The 15,825-nt window shown below is 41.6% G+C and overlaps 1 protein-coding gene across 1 annotated transcript; it reads right to left on the bottom strand.

Annotated features, from left to right (window-relative positions):
- Nucleotides 1-636: 636 nt before the first annotated feature.
- On the bottom strand, nucleotides 637-14,940 carry gucy1a1 (guanylate cyclase 1 soluble subunit alpha 1). Its single transcript, XM_086119281.1, has 8 exons — nucleotides 14,297-14,940; nucleotides 14,099-14,157; nucleotides 12,133-12,212; nucleotides 9,994-10,706; nucleotides 6,779-7,264; nucleotides 4,845-4,988; nucleotides 4,379-4,533; nucleotides 637-4,177 (listed from the first exon to the last, which is right to left on the bottom strand). Exons 1-8 carry the CDS (start codon nucleotides 14,537-14,539, stop codon nucleotides 4,039-4,041), a joined length of 2,019 nt encoding a protein of 672 aa, XP_085975407.1. The 5' UTR covers nucleotides 14,540-14,940; the 3' UTR covers nucleotides 637-4,038.
- Nucleotides 14,941-15,825: the final 885 nt, after the last annotated feature.

Genomic DNA, 15,825 nt, shown 5'->3' with positions numbered 1-15,825 from the left:
AGGTTATATAAAGTTTACACACCCCTGTTCAAATGCTGGATTATGCGATACAAAAAAAAATGCATTTGCTGGATATTAAAAAAATACACCAAGATAGATAATTTCAAGTCATTAAATAACATGTGGCCTGTAGTCTGTACAACTTAATTCAAATGCTTTTGAAAAATATATTTTGGAGAGGGGAAGTAAAAATAAAAAACTGAGATGATGTGGTTGCATACCCTGCCTGCCTGTTCAGAATGAACTAATGTCTAAATTTATATGTTGTAGATTTCTTTTCATTTTAGGGATATACTAAATGAGTGATTTATTGTGATTGTGTATTATGAAATAAGTAAAAAAATGTACAAAGAACAATCAGAAGGGATGCATAAGGTTTTCTTGGCTTCTTCCCACTCCCTTTTGGACATGTAAACTGTGTTTAACAATGAAGCACATGTTTTCCCTTCTTTTAAATCTTTTTTACTTTCTACTGCAAGATTTTCTGTGACTTTTTTAAATGTTCTGATAAACACATTCTTGCCAAGATGAAAACGTGCACACTTCACAAAATAAAGCTACAATATTGATGGTTATTTGTACGACGTCATCTCTCATTGGTGTTTGTGGTGCAAAATGTATGCTTCAGCCTCGGGGTCATTTTATCAATATATTTATTGCACTCTTGTTGGCACTACAGCAACAATTAAAGCACATCCTTATGAGTGATTGAAGAACATTCATTGTATTCTTGTCTTTGATGCTCGTTGTGCTATGAAAACAATGTAATAAATAGAGTATAAACATGTGTACAGTGAAAACAGTAAAAATACTTTACTAGGAAACTGCAGTACTGGAATGTATAATGAATGTATTTCAAATATATACTTTGTTGGAAGAATTTGTGGCTTGCATTCATATTGAAAGAAACAAAAGTTATCAACATTTTTCCATGAAAATGTGCGATCCTGCGTTCAAAAGGCACCTGAGTTTGCTCTGTGAATCTTAAATCTAGATATAAGGTGAACCTTTAAAAATGTATTTAGATGTTTTCACCGCTTATACAAAATATAGACAATACACAAAGCCAATTCAGTGATTTTGTAAACTTTTCACAGTCATGTCAAGGTGCAAGCAGGAAGAAATGTTAAAATATTTGCTGGAAAAATATTTCTAGAATTTATTTCTCATTCTAACAAAACATCTGATCATCCTAACAAGCACTGGATCAACCCCAAAAGCATTTCACATCAATATATGTTATCAAATTATTTCACTAATGTTTTTGGCAGCACTTTGTTGCGTATTGCGTGCTTCAAAAAAGAAAAGATAAAAACAGAAAGGAAATCAATGACTTAAATGTGGGTTTGAAATAATTAACATATTTTCGAAACTGATTCGGCCTGCAGTGAGTGTTTGTACAGATGGACAATAGTGCGAGAGTCATGAGGGATTTTTAAACTCATGTCGTCATATTTCAATCAAAATCAATTCGCGCTGGCTTGTCCCATCTGGGAATATGATTTTTTTCCCTTTCAAATTTAGTTTGACTGAAACAAGACTTGACATCTGTGAACACGATCTCATTGTTTTAGCCAAAGGTGCTTTCAAAGAAATCAGTTGGAGCACTTCACGCAAGTCAATTCTTTACATTTAAAGGGAGAGTTTGATAATCCATTTAAAAAAAAGCCATCTCAGGCCCATTTTGTGTCTAAATTGATATACAACAAGTGCACCCGAGGAAAAACAACCATCCACCACTCTGGGTGTGCCTGTGAGTACACAGCAAATGGTTGACACCTCGTAAGTCCTGCTTTGCATCTCTGATTGGTTGCTTTTCCTCGGGCGCAGTGGTTTCCTGTTGATCAAAATAGAGCAACTAGACGGGGCCTGAGAAGGCTGACGTGAACAGATCAGATTTAATCATGTATGCAACTAATGATTACTTTCATTATTAGTTACTTTACAGTTGAATATAGACAGACAACTGATAAAATATTGAATTCCTTGGAAGTTAGCCAAAACTTGAAGTTGCAATATCAAGTGTGATGAGAAACTTTGCGAGCAGCTGTGCTATATTTTAGTTGACTGCGTCACTGGTTAACTTATGATTCTTATGATGGTAGGAGTGATTGGCTGTACAGTTCAGTTGACGACAGATTTATGGTCGCAACAGTGAGCCTGGAATGAGGTGATTTCCATGACATTATTTGTCATGGGAAAATCTGTTCTTGAATGACAACAACTTGAACTGAAAGCAGTGTCACGGTGCGGAATGTGCAAGATGAGAATTCCCTCGCGTATTATATTTCAAATTGTCTCTGAGTTGGGGGTGATTAGATGTTGCGGTATATTTATAACAACGGATGGGAACTCTGATGTTGTAGGTCAATGCATGTTTCCAAGTCGTAATTTATGAATGTCTGACTTCCCAGTTTTCTTCAATGCCTCCACATATTCACAGTTTGGTATTCATGAATTCGACATTTTTCTTTTTTTTTTTACCTTTCTTACATGATTGACAGAAAATCTCACCGACTTTCTTTTTTTTTCATGGCAGTATGTGTACAGTATATATTTTTTTGTATTGCATTGTCGTTCCCGTCAGACGTAAAACTCTCTGCCAAAAAACATCAAATTAGTTGTCTTTTGAAACAAACTTCCACTCAATGTAACTTACACAGCAGAAGGCAGAAGTTTTTTTTTGTTTTTTTATCAAAGTTTCGCCCACACACACACAGACACACACACACGCCCACTCACTCTGCTCCCAGGCCCCGACTCGCCTCTCCAATCACAAATCTCAAGATGATTTCGAGGATCGCAGTGCTCCCCCAAACTAGGACTAAACACAGGATAAAGACCAGTGGAATCCGTAACAACGGCTCAGCGGTGAAATGCTGAAACAGATCTACCACTGCCTGTTTTTGTTGTCACAGCGTGGAGCCAGCAGTTTTGGGTTAGTAAATAATGAAGCACAAACTTCATCATGCCGTGCTTTGCTGTGTAATCAAATTGCTTTGACGACATGGCGTGTCAAAATTGGTCCTGTACGTCAGTGGTCCCCAATCCCCGGGCCGCGGACCGGTACCGGTCCATGGGTCATTTGGTGCCGGGTCACACAGAAAGAATAAATAACTTACATTACTTCCGTTTTATTTATTTTGGAATCTGAAAGATGTTTTATTTTGAAATATTACCGGATTCTCTGTTACATCCGTCTATAGTATGTCACGCTCACAAAATGAGTAAAAAATCAAACGTCTTTCAAAAGTTTCTTTGGGAAGGGAAAACGCCCAGCCAGGAGACGGAAGAGGAGCCTACAACTTTTAAGAAAAAGAAGGCTACATTTAATAGACAATATGCAGAGTCCTACTTAAAATACGGATCTATCTCAATTGGAGATTCCCACACACCAAGCCCACTCTGCATGAAATGCAGTGATGGTGAGTCGTATATTTCATGCGCTTTGTATCTTATTTTGAAGGCACTTTTAAACGTTACCATAGCGACCAAAGTGTTGCGGCCAGATAGAACGTTCCTCGTGTCATGATTCATGTTTATTATTATGTTTCGAAAATACCAGTTTTCATGCAGGTCATATCATATTATTTCGTTGTATTTATCCGACACACCTTAAAGGCCGGTCCCTGAAAATATTGTCTGACATTATACCGGTCCGTGGGTCGAAAAAGGTTGGGGACGGCTGATGTAAGTCATGTATGTGCATACTTAGCTGAAAGCTGTTTGCTTAACTCTATTTTTATATTTAAATGCTGTTGAAGTGTTTGGGGAGTAAGACTTTGTGATATGGTTGTGTTATTAGTCAGGCAATCATAATCACTTTGAGGGAAGCGTCAATTATTTGCGGAAATTAGCCATCCCCAGTCGGCTTCATCGTCCCTATCCATCGTGAATGGCGGGGGTCCATTGTAATTTGGAATGACCGCAAGCGAGACAAACACTTAGCGACATCAATATCCGAACAACTCTAATATAGAAACACTGATGTGAGTGTTTGTAAGGAAACAACAGGAGCCTCGCTGCAGCAGCTGGACTTCATTTCCGAGTCAGTTGTGAAGTTTTGAAGGAAGCCTCTAAAAAGTAACAAATACCAGGAATGTCCTCTGGGAAGTTGGCCGGAAGCTCCTGCCTGCTCCTGGGAATGAAAACAAACTCTGGACGCTCCTTCAGCAATCTGGGATGAAGAGTACACAAATACAACATGAATCAATGTAGCAACCGACTACTAACTGGACACTCGAGGAAACACAGCGCTGCTCTTGACTTTCAGTTTCCTGTGTAATAAATGCATTATTTTCCTCTGGTAACCTTGGAAAAGGATGATGCTGTGCAGCATAAAATGTGACATTGTCGGAAAGACGAGCGGAGATGTCACCTGTGCGTCGTCGGGCTGATGTTGATTTTTCGAGGTTGGCTGCACGACTCAAACTTGTTGGCCAGGGTGACGTTATTTCCGAAAAGGCAGTAACGTGGCATCTTGACTCCGACTACCCCTGCCAGTACTGATCCAGTGTGCAGGCCGATACGCATCTGCAAAACAATTCCATTCCACTTTTCAACCATCTTCTCAATTAAAATATAAAGAGGTCCAGTGCAGGAATCAAAGAAATTGTATGCAAGCCGAGGCTCGAAACATCATAATGTCTGTCATGTATTTTAATTTGAAGTCCCTTCAAAATGAAGACACTGTATCTTTAGCTTCTAAATTTCAAACTGCTTATGGTTTTTTTGGTTCTGCGCTCAATTGAGTGCCATTGTAGTTTTCATGTTTCCAAATGGGAGTGACTATTTCCTGGTCATGCTACGGAATCTGCTTCCTCTCCTGTATTGGTGTTCCTCACCTGTATTGGTTCTCCGGTTGGAGTCTTGACTTCATCAGAAAGCTCCATCATCTTTAAGGCCATCAGTGCAATCTGGACCGCATGAGTGTCACTCTCTTTATGTAGGCCACCAGCTACACAATACGCATCCCCAATGGTCTCCACCTGGACACAGCACAGTACAACAGCATGTCTTTTTAAACTATAACTAGGGTTCAGTGCATACATTTCCCCCGCCCCCAAAACACATCGACACCTCTCTTCTCCATCCTACTCCTTAACACCTACTAACCTTTTGTCTTTCCTCACGACATCTATCAACCTTCTTCCTGCCGCTCTCTCTCTTGGCAGCTCCATCCAATTCATCAGTAATTTCACCCCTCTCATTTACGCATATATTCTGTTTTACTCCCGCTTATCTTCGTTCCTCTCCTTTCCGGCGCATGCCTCCATCTTTCGCATTGTCTCTCCAACCTGCTTTGACTGCAGATCACAATGTCATCTGCGAACATCATGGTCCATGGAGATTCCGGCCAAACATCATCCGTCAGCCCAAGCATCACTTTTGCAAAAAGGAAGGGGGCCAAGAACGGATCCCTAAGGCAGCCACCTCCACCTTAGAGACCTTTGTCACACAAACAGCGCAGACAGCCACTGTTCTGCTGCTCTTGTACATGCCATGTACTATTCGTACATACTTCTCTGCCACTCTGCACTAATTCAAACAGTACCACTGTAGCTCTCTGGCTTTTTTTACTACCCAAGCTTATGCACTACGATGTTTCCAGGTTCAATGAAGTCTCTTCTTGTGGGGGTAGAGGGCTTTTTCAGGGGTCGGCTCCAGACTCTGGAACACTCTGTACCTCTCCACATTCGAACAGCCTCCACAGTGGAGTCCTTTAGGTCTCGTCTTAAGACCCACTTTTATTCTCTGTCTTTCAGCATTGTGTCAGTTGTGTGGTCCTCTGTTGTTGTTGTTGTTTTTCATAATTTACGTAATGGTTGTGCTATCATCACCAGATATTCTGTGCAGCACTTTGGATCCAATTCCAGTTTTGAAAAAATGTGCTCTATGAATAAAGTGGATTGAAACACGGGGTGTGCTTTATGAAAACAAAACAATTTGTAAAATAATGATTGAAAATAATTTCATTCACCTTTATTCCCATTAAAAATGCTTGGAATTTGATGACACATACTCCTATACGGTTACACTGCAGTCTTTTGCTCACCCGCATCAATGAAAATGTCACAGATGTATTGAAAATATTAATTAAATACAAAAGAGATGAGAAACAAAATGACGAGTGAAGTCAAGTGGAAGGCAGTCTGTCTTCCATCCTTTAGCGCAAGACAAGAGACCTGAAAGCCAGCAGCCATAAAATTTCAATTCCACTTCATCCGTTGCCATCTTAAAGTCGTCGTCTTCTTTCATGTTACCAAGAGAGCACTCGACAACTATGTGACACAGACAAAGTGGAACTATTTTTAGACATACACGAGCAGTGGAACAAGGTCCTGAAGGAACTTCCTCGCATCTTTACGATGCATTTGTCAAACTTGCAGCTTTATCTCTGTTGAGGCTTCGCCGACATGTTGTTTATAACATCCAGCTTTTGGCAGGCCTCGCCGATGCCTGATACACACACTCCGCGTCATCTGCCGGTATTTGATGCAAATCACTCCGGCACCTAAATCTGACGCTGCTATCTGCTTCATTTATGAATATACTGTCAAAACTAAAAGGAAATGGTGCTTTTTAATTTGGACCTTGTTAAATATAGATGGGTGTTGCACCTGCCGAGATAGAGATGCTTGACTTGAGAGACTACGATGCCGTACAAATATGAGTTAAGATATTAATGTAAAAGGAAGTTACCGTAGTAAATTAAGCTGAAGCTGATTCGTGCTTCAAAACAGCCAGTTAACTGAAACATGAAATCACACCAACCTACCTTGTAAACATCAAGCTCCCCACAGTGGTGGTCGAACCTGGTGTACAGCTCGTTGAGCATGGTGATCACTTGCATCGGCGTGCAGAGCGAGCAAACAGCAGTGAAGCCCACCAGGTCAGAAAATAGCAAGGTGACCCGCTCAAAATTCTTGGCTTGAACCGTCTGGCCCTGCCACAGTTGCTGAGCTACCGTGCCGGGAAAGATGGAGAAAAGGAGGTCCACGGTCTTCTTTTTTTCTTCCTCAAGTGCCCGGTGGGCCTGCTCCAGTGCAGCTTTGGCCTTGCCGAGACGTTTCTTCAGACCGTCCTGTGCTTTAGCCTGCTCGCCGACTAGGACCACGTCACGCAGCGCGTTATGAATGGGGATGTCGGACAAGTAGAGGCCGCGGCCCGTTAGCTCCTCCAGCTTATCCACACATGGCGAGCCCAGGAACAAGATCACGTTGGACTCGGAAACGTAGATCATTTGGCCCTTGAGGTCCATGAGCTGAAAAGACAAATTAGTCACATTTTAAAGATCCATGGGTGCGGCAATCCATTCTTGTGCTGCTAATTGTGTTTTGGGCTAACTTAGTTGATAAACATTGAGAGGTCAACAGTTAATTGAACAATGAGCAATGCCATTTTACCAGCAGTGGCCCTAGATGGAAGTCTTCCAGGTATTTTGGGGGGTTGTTGTTTCAACTGTCTTTTACTAAAGTTTACTTAAAAAAAGATTGGTTTCCCTGTGTCCTTCGGACAGCATCATGCACAAATCAATAAACTTTCTCAGGACTTTATCATGATCCGTATTCGGCAGCAGGTGGCACGCGTTCACTTCTGCCGCCTGCACACCTGCTGCCTATTTGCCAGAGATTGCACCTGCTATATCTAGGCGTTCCGGCGGTCGACCCATTGCCGGAGTATTACATGCCGTGCCACTGCTGTTGTCCATGATCGTAAATGTCATTCGAGACTATTTGCTGTTAGTTATATTTTCGTCGTCCCAAGGAAGTCATTAGTATTTAGCGTGCGTGAACTAGTATTTGTATTTAACATATCTTCCTTTCCGTTTTTTGCAAGCGTTTTCTGTTGTCGCGTTTTCCTTTATTTCCTGGTTCCCGTTTTTTACCAGCGCTTTCTGTTGTTTATTTGGCTGTGTTTTTTGGTTTGTAATAAATATTTTTGGTTGACTAAGTCCTTGTCGGTGTCTGCTCTTTCGGGGATCCACTTATTCTCGTTTGATCGGTTACGTACGAAGCAGTTCCTTTCCCTGCTTCGTGCGTAACGTGACAGACTTAAAATATGACTAAGAACACAACTTTTGGCAGCTCGACAGCGTGCAACTGCGTCAGCCATGCCAGAGTAGAATATTTATTTATATTGCAGCGGAATGCTATTTCTAAACATGACAAATGCCATCCAACCAAAGTCCACTTTGTCTTTCACTGCACTATTCTGCTCCAGATTGGAACCAATTTCTCCTTTTGGGAGTCTGGATTAATAACGTTAGGTTTTAAGCAGTTACATTGCGAAGCGATAATGCGTTGGTTTTAATGGATCACTAAAATTATTCTTCAATATTTGGAAAACTGTAATTTGTGTAAATAAGTACACAGCATCACTTAGCAGTTTCAAGACATGTTTATCCTGACAGCCTCCAAACATTTTGAACGTGTTTGTCACTCAGGCATAGCAATAGCGCTAGCACTTATTCACTCATCCCTTTTGGACAGGACTGACACACATGGGACATTAAAATGTCTTTTTAGATTTAGATGAGTCCATTTGCAGCAATGTCCACGGCAGTACCTGGAACAGCAGCGATTGCCTTCGGGATAACGTACTGTAGCCGAGTCTCCGGTGGTAAACGTCACACTCTCCGGTGGCACTGATTTACCTCTTATACCATAGTTTGTCATAAGCCGGCAAATTTGCAGGTTGACTTGATCTCCTCATTTTATATCAATTCTCTTCACACAAGATAGCAAGCTTTAAAAAACCCAGCTAAATGTTTAGCTATTATTGCTAGCTATGGCAGCACTGGGCTGACTGTAAAGGTGGCTCTCATTGTGAAACTGGCTAGCAAACTCATCTGTGCCCCACAGACTCTTCTGACGGCAATGTTTGACAAGCAAATAGTCACCAAAAAGCCCAAAGCCATTCTGGGCTATGAAAGGCATCGTCTTCTTGATTTGGGAGACTTCCATCAGGATGATTAGAGCCCCCATGTAGGGCAAATAGGAGCAGAGATTTCTTTGTCCCCAGAGGAATAAAAGCGCTAAATTTGCACAATGCTACAAATAGCTAAACTATCATCAGTGCATTTTCTTGTGTGTCTTTGTTTTTTTGTGTCAAGTGTTTGTCTTGTCTCTACAATACAGTCTATCTTTCCCTAAAAAGTCATGACTATGTTATATTAACTGTTTCCGAAATGAAGTTGAAATGGATTAAGGCCTAACTTTGTAAGTCCCTTTACACAATCTCTGGATGCATCATAAGATGCAACATGAACATGAAGAAACTCTCGTTGCAGCTTTGTCAGGGGTTACTATGAGAATAATGGCCGTAATTTAGAAACTCAGTTTCATAGGAGAAAAACGTCTCTTCTGACTGATACCCAAAGCACCCTCTACACACGACTGGTTACTTATGTCGGAATGATGACATCCGCTTGCCAAAAATCGAGTAGGTGCATGGAAAAGGCACTGCCTGGTGGGTGGTCTCCATCACAATGTGTCTGCTTTCGCAGCCACCTTGAATACACGGGGAGATGTTGCAACCAAAAGAGCATCCTGCCTTTCTGCCGTGACGTACAAGGCCGTAGGAGTTTGAGCGTCACTGAATGCATGGAAATATTAAAGCAGGTTTGGTTTTTATCGCTATTCACAGAAAGACTCGGCCCCTAACCCCTTGTGAAAAGTGATTACCGATACTATACGATGACTTCACTAAATGCCTCTCCTGCTACTGTGAGCATATTCAAACAAATGGCTATCAGTGTTTACTCAGAGACTTCTCACTTCTTGTCATGGCGACCAGTTGCACCCATCCATAAATAGCTCCTGGCCGACTCAGCCTTTGATGGAAAAAAAAAAAAGCCTCTGACATTTGCCTGTGATCTCGGTTGGTGGTAGAATGTTGATCTCCACCTTAGGCCGAGTGGTGCCGCTCATAAGCTCGACGGAAACCAAACGAGAGACACCTCAGTGGTGCAGTTCTGGTCCTGAAAAGTACCTTTACTATGTTGTCAGCTCCGGACACCCCATGCTTGATCCGAAGGACAAACTGGGTGTTGAGCATGGTCAGGATGCCTTGAAAGGTGCACTTGATCTGAGGGCACACGATGGAGAAGTGTTCTTGGAAAGTGGAAGCCCGCCTGAGGCCGTCCTTCCTGCTCAGTCTCTTCCTGAGTCCGTGTCCGATTTGTACCAGAACCAAGTCCTGGTCTAGGATAAGATGGAAGGGGAAGATAGTGGAAAACAGAGCAGTAGGGAGGGTCCCAGCTGAGGTTGCCCGCAGTGGACTTGGGCTCAGGTTCTTATCCCCCTTGACAATCACAGTGTATAGAAGACTGTGCTGGGGGTTGGATTGAAGGATGCTGTCTTTGGCTCCGGGGGGGTCCATCAGCACATCCACGGTGGTGTGATAGAGCAGGCGGGCCGCTGCCTTGATGACCCCAGGGAAGAAGAGCTCGGTGGTGGGGCGGGGGTTGAAGAAGTAGACAGTAAGCAGACCCGGATCTTTGTCTAAGCACAGCACGGATGCTTCGTTTAAACAATGCCCTCCTTCTGCTCGGGGCGCGCTGCTCTGCTTCAGGAGAACGTTGAAGCTGTTGAGGAAGTCATGAAGCGCGCCCCCCACCACCCGCAAAATGTGGCCGTCCTCCTCGTAGCACGTGTGGAAGAGCTCCTCGCCGAGAGACACTCTCAAGGCTTCAATCGGGATACCTGTGGGATACAATACAATACACTGACTCACCAAAAGGGGTACACACCTCACATTTTTCTCAATATTTCCTTGTATCTAAGTCCTAATTGCCCCACGGGGATAAATAAAGTTTTCTGAATCTGAATCTGAATCTTTTCATGGGACAAAACTTTGCTACAGTGTAGTCAGTGTACAGCTTGTCGAATAAGAGTACACATTTTCTGTCCCAACAAGATAACTCAACATAGAGCCCTTCATGTCCGAAACCACAGTCTTGCATCTCTTGGCAAAAAAATCTTTCTGAGGATCTGATAAAAATGTGTTGCCCTACATGATGATGGCAAAAAGAAGACTACCAACACCTTGTGATCCATCTTCTAAACTGATAATGAAGGAGCACAAGTTCTCTAACATAGCTCTGCGATGTCATAGATAAGAGTGGGAATTGGCGAAGCTTGAGTGAACGCCATGTCCAAGAGTGTTCAGGCAATAAAATAATGGCGACCACACCAAATGTTGATACTTAAGAGACAATTTGGACATTTTCACTCAGGGGGTGTAACTCACATTTGTTGTCAGGGGTTCAAACTAATAAAGTAATAGCTGTTTGGAGTTAATTTGAAGAAACGGTAAATTTACTCTGTCATACAAGCAGGCTAGTCATGTTTACATTGCAGTGTCATGTTCTTCAGTGTTGCCCCATGAAAAAAAATTAATACTTACAATAATATTAGGAGTGTACTCACTTTTGTGAGTGACCGACATTACTGTGCAAACATCTTTGTTATTTTAACAAACTTTTCTAGAACAGTCATTTTGACATATCCATCCATCCATTTTTTTTTTTTATAGCACTTGTCCATATTGGGATTGCGGAGCTGGAGCCAGCTGGATACTCCTTTTACATAGCGCCCCTAGTGTTCAGACTGGGACACTACAATTATACATTTGCCAGGGCCTGAATTCAGAGCAGGCTGACAAACTTGTTTTCCTCTGAAACAGTTCATTCATTGGCACTTTTACCGACATTATTTTGGGGGGATTATCAATATCATACTGGGATTTTAAAAAGTACCTGATTTTTGCAATATTATGATAAGATAAGATAAGATCAGATAAGATAAATTTTTTTGTGCCACACTGGGGAAATTTGCAGTTAGTTAGCATATTAGACAAATATACCCAAATTATACATAGTATTCAATTGGATTGTCACTGCTCACCTGTTTCAACCAGGAAACAGTGCCGCAACTAACAAGCACATAGACAAACAATACCACTTTTTTTCCGAATGTCACTGACATTCCAGTTATGTCATTACTAGCATTGCTAAAACTACAAAACAGCATCGGCCAAAAGTTTGAGTTCGCATTCCTCTTGTAATTAAATAGATGTGTCCTAACATTGACTGGTAATGTGTGTTATTGGTGTCCAATTCGAGGTTACCTGTTTGAGTTGAGTGAGTGTGCATCATCTCCATTAAATGCTCTGCTTCTTCTCTACAGTCTCTGCAACAAACTACAACGCTGCAAACACAAAGTTAAGGTTACAACGAGTGTTCGATATTTCAGTATTTAATCATCAAATGATAACAATTGTGACACGGTATAAGAATGATACAGAGCATGAGAACATGGTTGACAAATGAATATGAAAATTATTTGGAAACAAGGTCATTCCCCTCGAAGTACCAAAACATTTTGAAATAGCAAGGTCAGCATTGTTGTCAAATGATTAAATTTGAGCTTTGATGAATACTAAGTGGTGTTACTATTGATTCGTACAAACTCTATTGTCTGCATGATGGATCAAAATGCAAAAGGTGCAAAGTGCAAAACTAAAACAAGACATGTCAAGTGAGCATAAAAATCTTTTTCAGAGGTAAAAATAAACGACTGAATAAATACGTTTGTATAAGTGTGCACACCTTCTTATAACTGTGACTGTGTTCAGAATACAACATGCAACTCAAATGTGAGTCAGCACACACCTGCCAAATACATTTCAGATGCTCTAGTAGGCTGTCCAGAAAAATGTCTTTACCTTCATCAGACAACAAAAAACATAACAAAATCTACCAAACGGATGTGGTAAAATGTGTAATGGTCCAATGAAACAAAAGTGGAATTTTTTGGCCATAGTTATTTCCATAAAGTGTGTGCAAAAACCCAACACTGCTCATCACCAAGAGAACACTTCTTCTACAGCGAAGCATGGTGATGGATGCATTATGCTTTGGGACTCTTTTTCTTTAACTGGAACTGGAACCTAAGGCAAGGCGAGGTTAATTATGAACAGTTTGAAAGACGTTCAGGCTTCTACCAAGACGCCAAAAAAGATTAAAACGAAAAAAAATTGGAAAAAAATCTATTGCGTCATGCTAATAGTGGAATGAAATGATTTATCCTGGCCTATTTTTTTAACCACAAAAAAACTGGCATTTGAACAGGGGTTTAGACTTTTCATATCCACTGTATTTATTCACACTGTACATCATACATGTACATCAATGAAATCCAACACAAAAGCTTGAATCAAATCATTGCCTTATTTAGCTATATCCGAGAGTCAACATATTGGGAACGGCTATCAATATGTTGCAGTTCTACAACAACAATAATGAACATACTGTTTAATTCAAACCTATTTTGAAAGCCATTGCTTTCTGTAGTCATAAAAAGCAGGATTACAGATGATTTGACATTGAACTGGAAAAACTAGGCAGATCACAAAATAGACTTACTTACTTTTTTCACTGCTTTCAACTCTACACAGTGTTAAGCAGGAGCGTGTTGCCATTTTGTGCACACACAAAAATGACGGTTGCATATAATTAAGATGTGGTAGACTGATGTAATTTTTTTTTCTAACCCCCCCCCCCCCAAAAATATATGTATGTAGTTTTACCGCATTTTATTTATGTGCAACCTGTGTTTGTATCAAGTAAATCCAAATGATTTTTATTCAGTATGGCCAATAATGGAATTACACCCCAAAATGAAACTGCAAACTGTTGAAAAATTATGCTAAAAATTATCTGCGAAATAGTGGGACCACGAACCCACAACATGCAATGGATGGGAGTTTACTTCCTAGTTTTTGACTTTAAGAATGTAGCCCTTTTTTTATTTATTTCATATATCAGCTTTCATGGTGTTAGCTCACAATGTTGGGCCATCTGTGTTATATGATAGATCCTGTTGGTTTGGATATTTATGTTTGTGATTGTCTCGTTAATTCTACTAATAGTTCAGAAGATGGATGATTAATGATAAAATGTATCATCATCATCATCATCATTACTGTATGCCTCTTGGTGGATTTTATAAAAAAGTGAACCTGCCCCTGGCATTCCCCAATCTGTTCTGAGGAGCTCTCACTGAGAGGAAAACTACCAAATATAAAATATTACCTTTCCGTGTCCTTGCTTTGCCTCATCATTCTTTGGAGGGCAACGTGCAGCCTCTGAAACTGTAAAGTTAAAGAGGCGTCTTTAATTGGGAAGGTGTGGGGGGGGGGGGGGGGGGGGATAAAATAGAACATTCCTAAAATGGCAGCCGATTTGTATTTCTTTGAAAGCTCCTTATATTTAGCGCCCACTCACACCCACCTGGGGACACGCCAGTTTGCGAATGCTCTCTCCGAGGGTATGTAGGTTGACTTTGGCTCTGCTGCTCCGCTGTGCGGGTTCGTGCGCACTTCTCCTGCCGTGCGCGACCGAGCTCTCCCCGGCATCTCCACGCTGCTCCTCCTCCTCCCTCTTCTCCTCTTTCTGCTGCTGCTGCTGCTGGTCGCTTTTGGAGAAAGGACACTCTCCGGATATCTTCAGCTCCTTCAACCTGGCGCAGAACATCTTCACCGGTGCTGCGATGTCCTCACCACACAGGCACTGAGCTCATTGTGCATGCAGACAGACGCGCCAGAATGCCGTCTTCTGGTGCGCGCATTTTATTTTGGTCTTTACGTCCTGTCCTCACTCAATCCTCAACCACCTCCTCCAAGGGGTGATGCAATGTTCTCCTGGACTCTGCTTCTTTGGACTGATGGGGGTACAGAACGATCAGCACCCATAAAAAAAAAAAAAAAAACAACAAAAAAAAAAGCCAATGAGCAGCAGAAGGAGGGGGAGGAAGAGGAGGAGGAGGGGGATGTTGGAGGGGTAGGCAGAGAGCTGCAGGCCAATCCATGCTCAAGCAGGGCTGGTGGAGCTGAGCGACCTATCAGCAAGGAGACGTTATTTCCAGACGACTTCTCGCATGCAATAGACCCCCCCCCCCCTCACTTAATATGCAATTGGCTGTAGCATGGTGGAGTAGTGGTTCGCACGTCTGCCTCACAGTTCTGATGTCTTGTTTTGAAATTCCAGCTCTGGCCTAGATGTGTGGTGTAGAGTTGGCATGTCCTCCGGGCTTCCTTCCACATTCCAAAAACATGCTTCTTCCACACACAAAATGCTGGGTTGTTTTCCTATCCCACTCGTTGGTTGGACTTTGAGCAAATTGGGTTGTTTTCACCCAAGGTTGGGTTCATTATTTGAACACAGCAGACTGGCTTGAGAACTGGGTTTGGGCAGGCTGAAAGAGTTGAAGTTGAACTTTGAACATTTTGGGGTCATTTAAAGTATGCTCTCAAAACTACTGGGTCAAAAATACCCTATTTTGGTGACAAATATGACCGACCCATTACATGGGTCAGTTTAACCCAACTTGATAATTCGTTTTATACAAAACAACTCAAGGTTTGGGGAAATTGACCCGTTTAGCAGGTCGGCCCATGTTTTTGACCAAAATTGGGTTCAACTCCCAGTTAGGGCGGACAACAGAAAATGATAGTGGTCAAATGCCAGTACTTTTGTCGATATATAGTGAGTGGATTATAAATGTTTTGAAGAAGCTGTGGAAAATTGACAATCATGACAAAAGATACTTCACATTTTTTTGTTGTTGTTCTTAGTGCATCTGCAAGCGTAATGTGATATAAATTGACTGAAGGAGGCTGTTATGTTAAGCTTCAGACTAAGAATGGTGCCAGTTCAGAACACATTAAACTTGCTAGATAAAGCATGCCGCAACAATATTACCCCCTACGCAATTTAATGAACGACAACTGAAAGAGGCTGCAATAAGGGCCTGGAAAATA

Source organism: Hippocampus guttulatus, chromosome 9 (genome assembly GCF_054856545.1).
Source record: "Hippocampus guttulatus isolate MCC_2025c chromosome 9, RoL_Hgut_1.0, whole genome shotgun sequence".
Lineage (NCBI taxonomy): Eukaryota > Metazoa > Chordata > Actinopteri > Syngnathiformes > Syngnathidae > Hippocampus > Hippocampus guttulatus.
This window is presented reverse-complemented; position numbering and strand designations above follow the sequence as displayed.

Excerpts from the sequence above, each read along its gene's own strand:
- gucy1a1 (XM_086119281.1), bottom strand. The coding sequence starts at position 14,539 with ATGTTCTGCGCCAGGTTGAAGGAGCTGAAGATATCCGGAGAGTGTCCT. Across the intron at positions 4,989-6,778 it reads GGGAGCTTGATGTTTACAAG|GTGGAGACCATTGGGGATGC; the intron begins GTAGGTTGGTGT and ends TGCTGTGTCCAG. Across the intron at positions 4,534-4,844 it reads CAACCGGAGAACCAATACAG|ATGCGTATCGGCCTGCACAC; the intron begins GTGAGGAACACC and ends ATTGTTTTGCAG.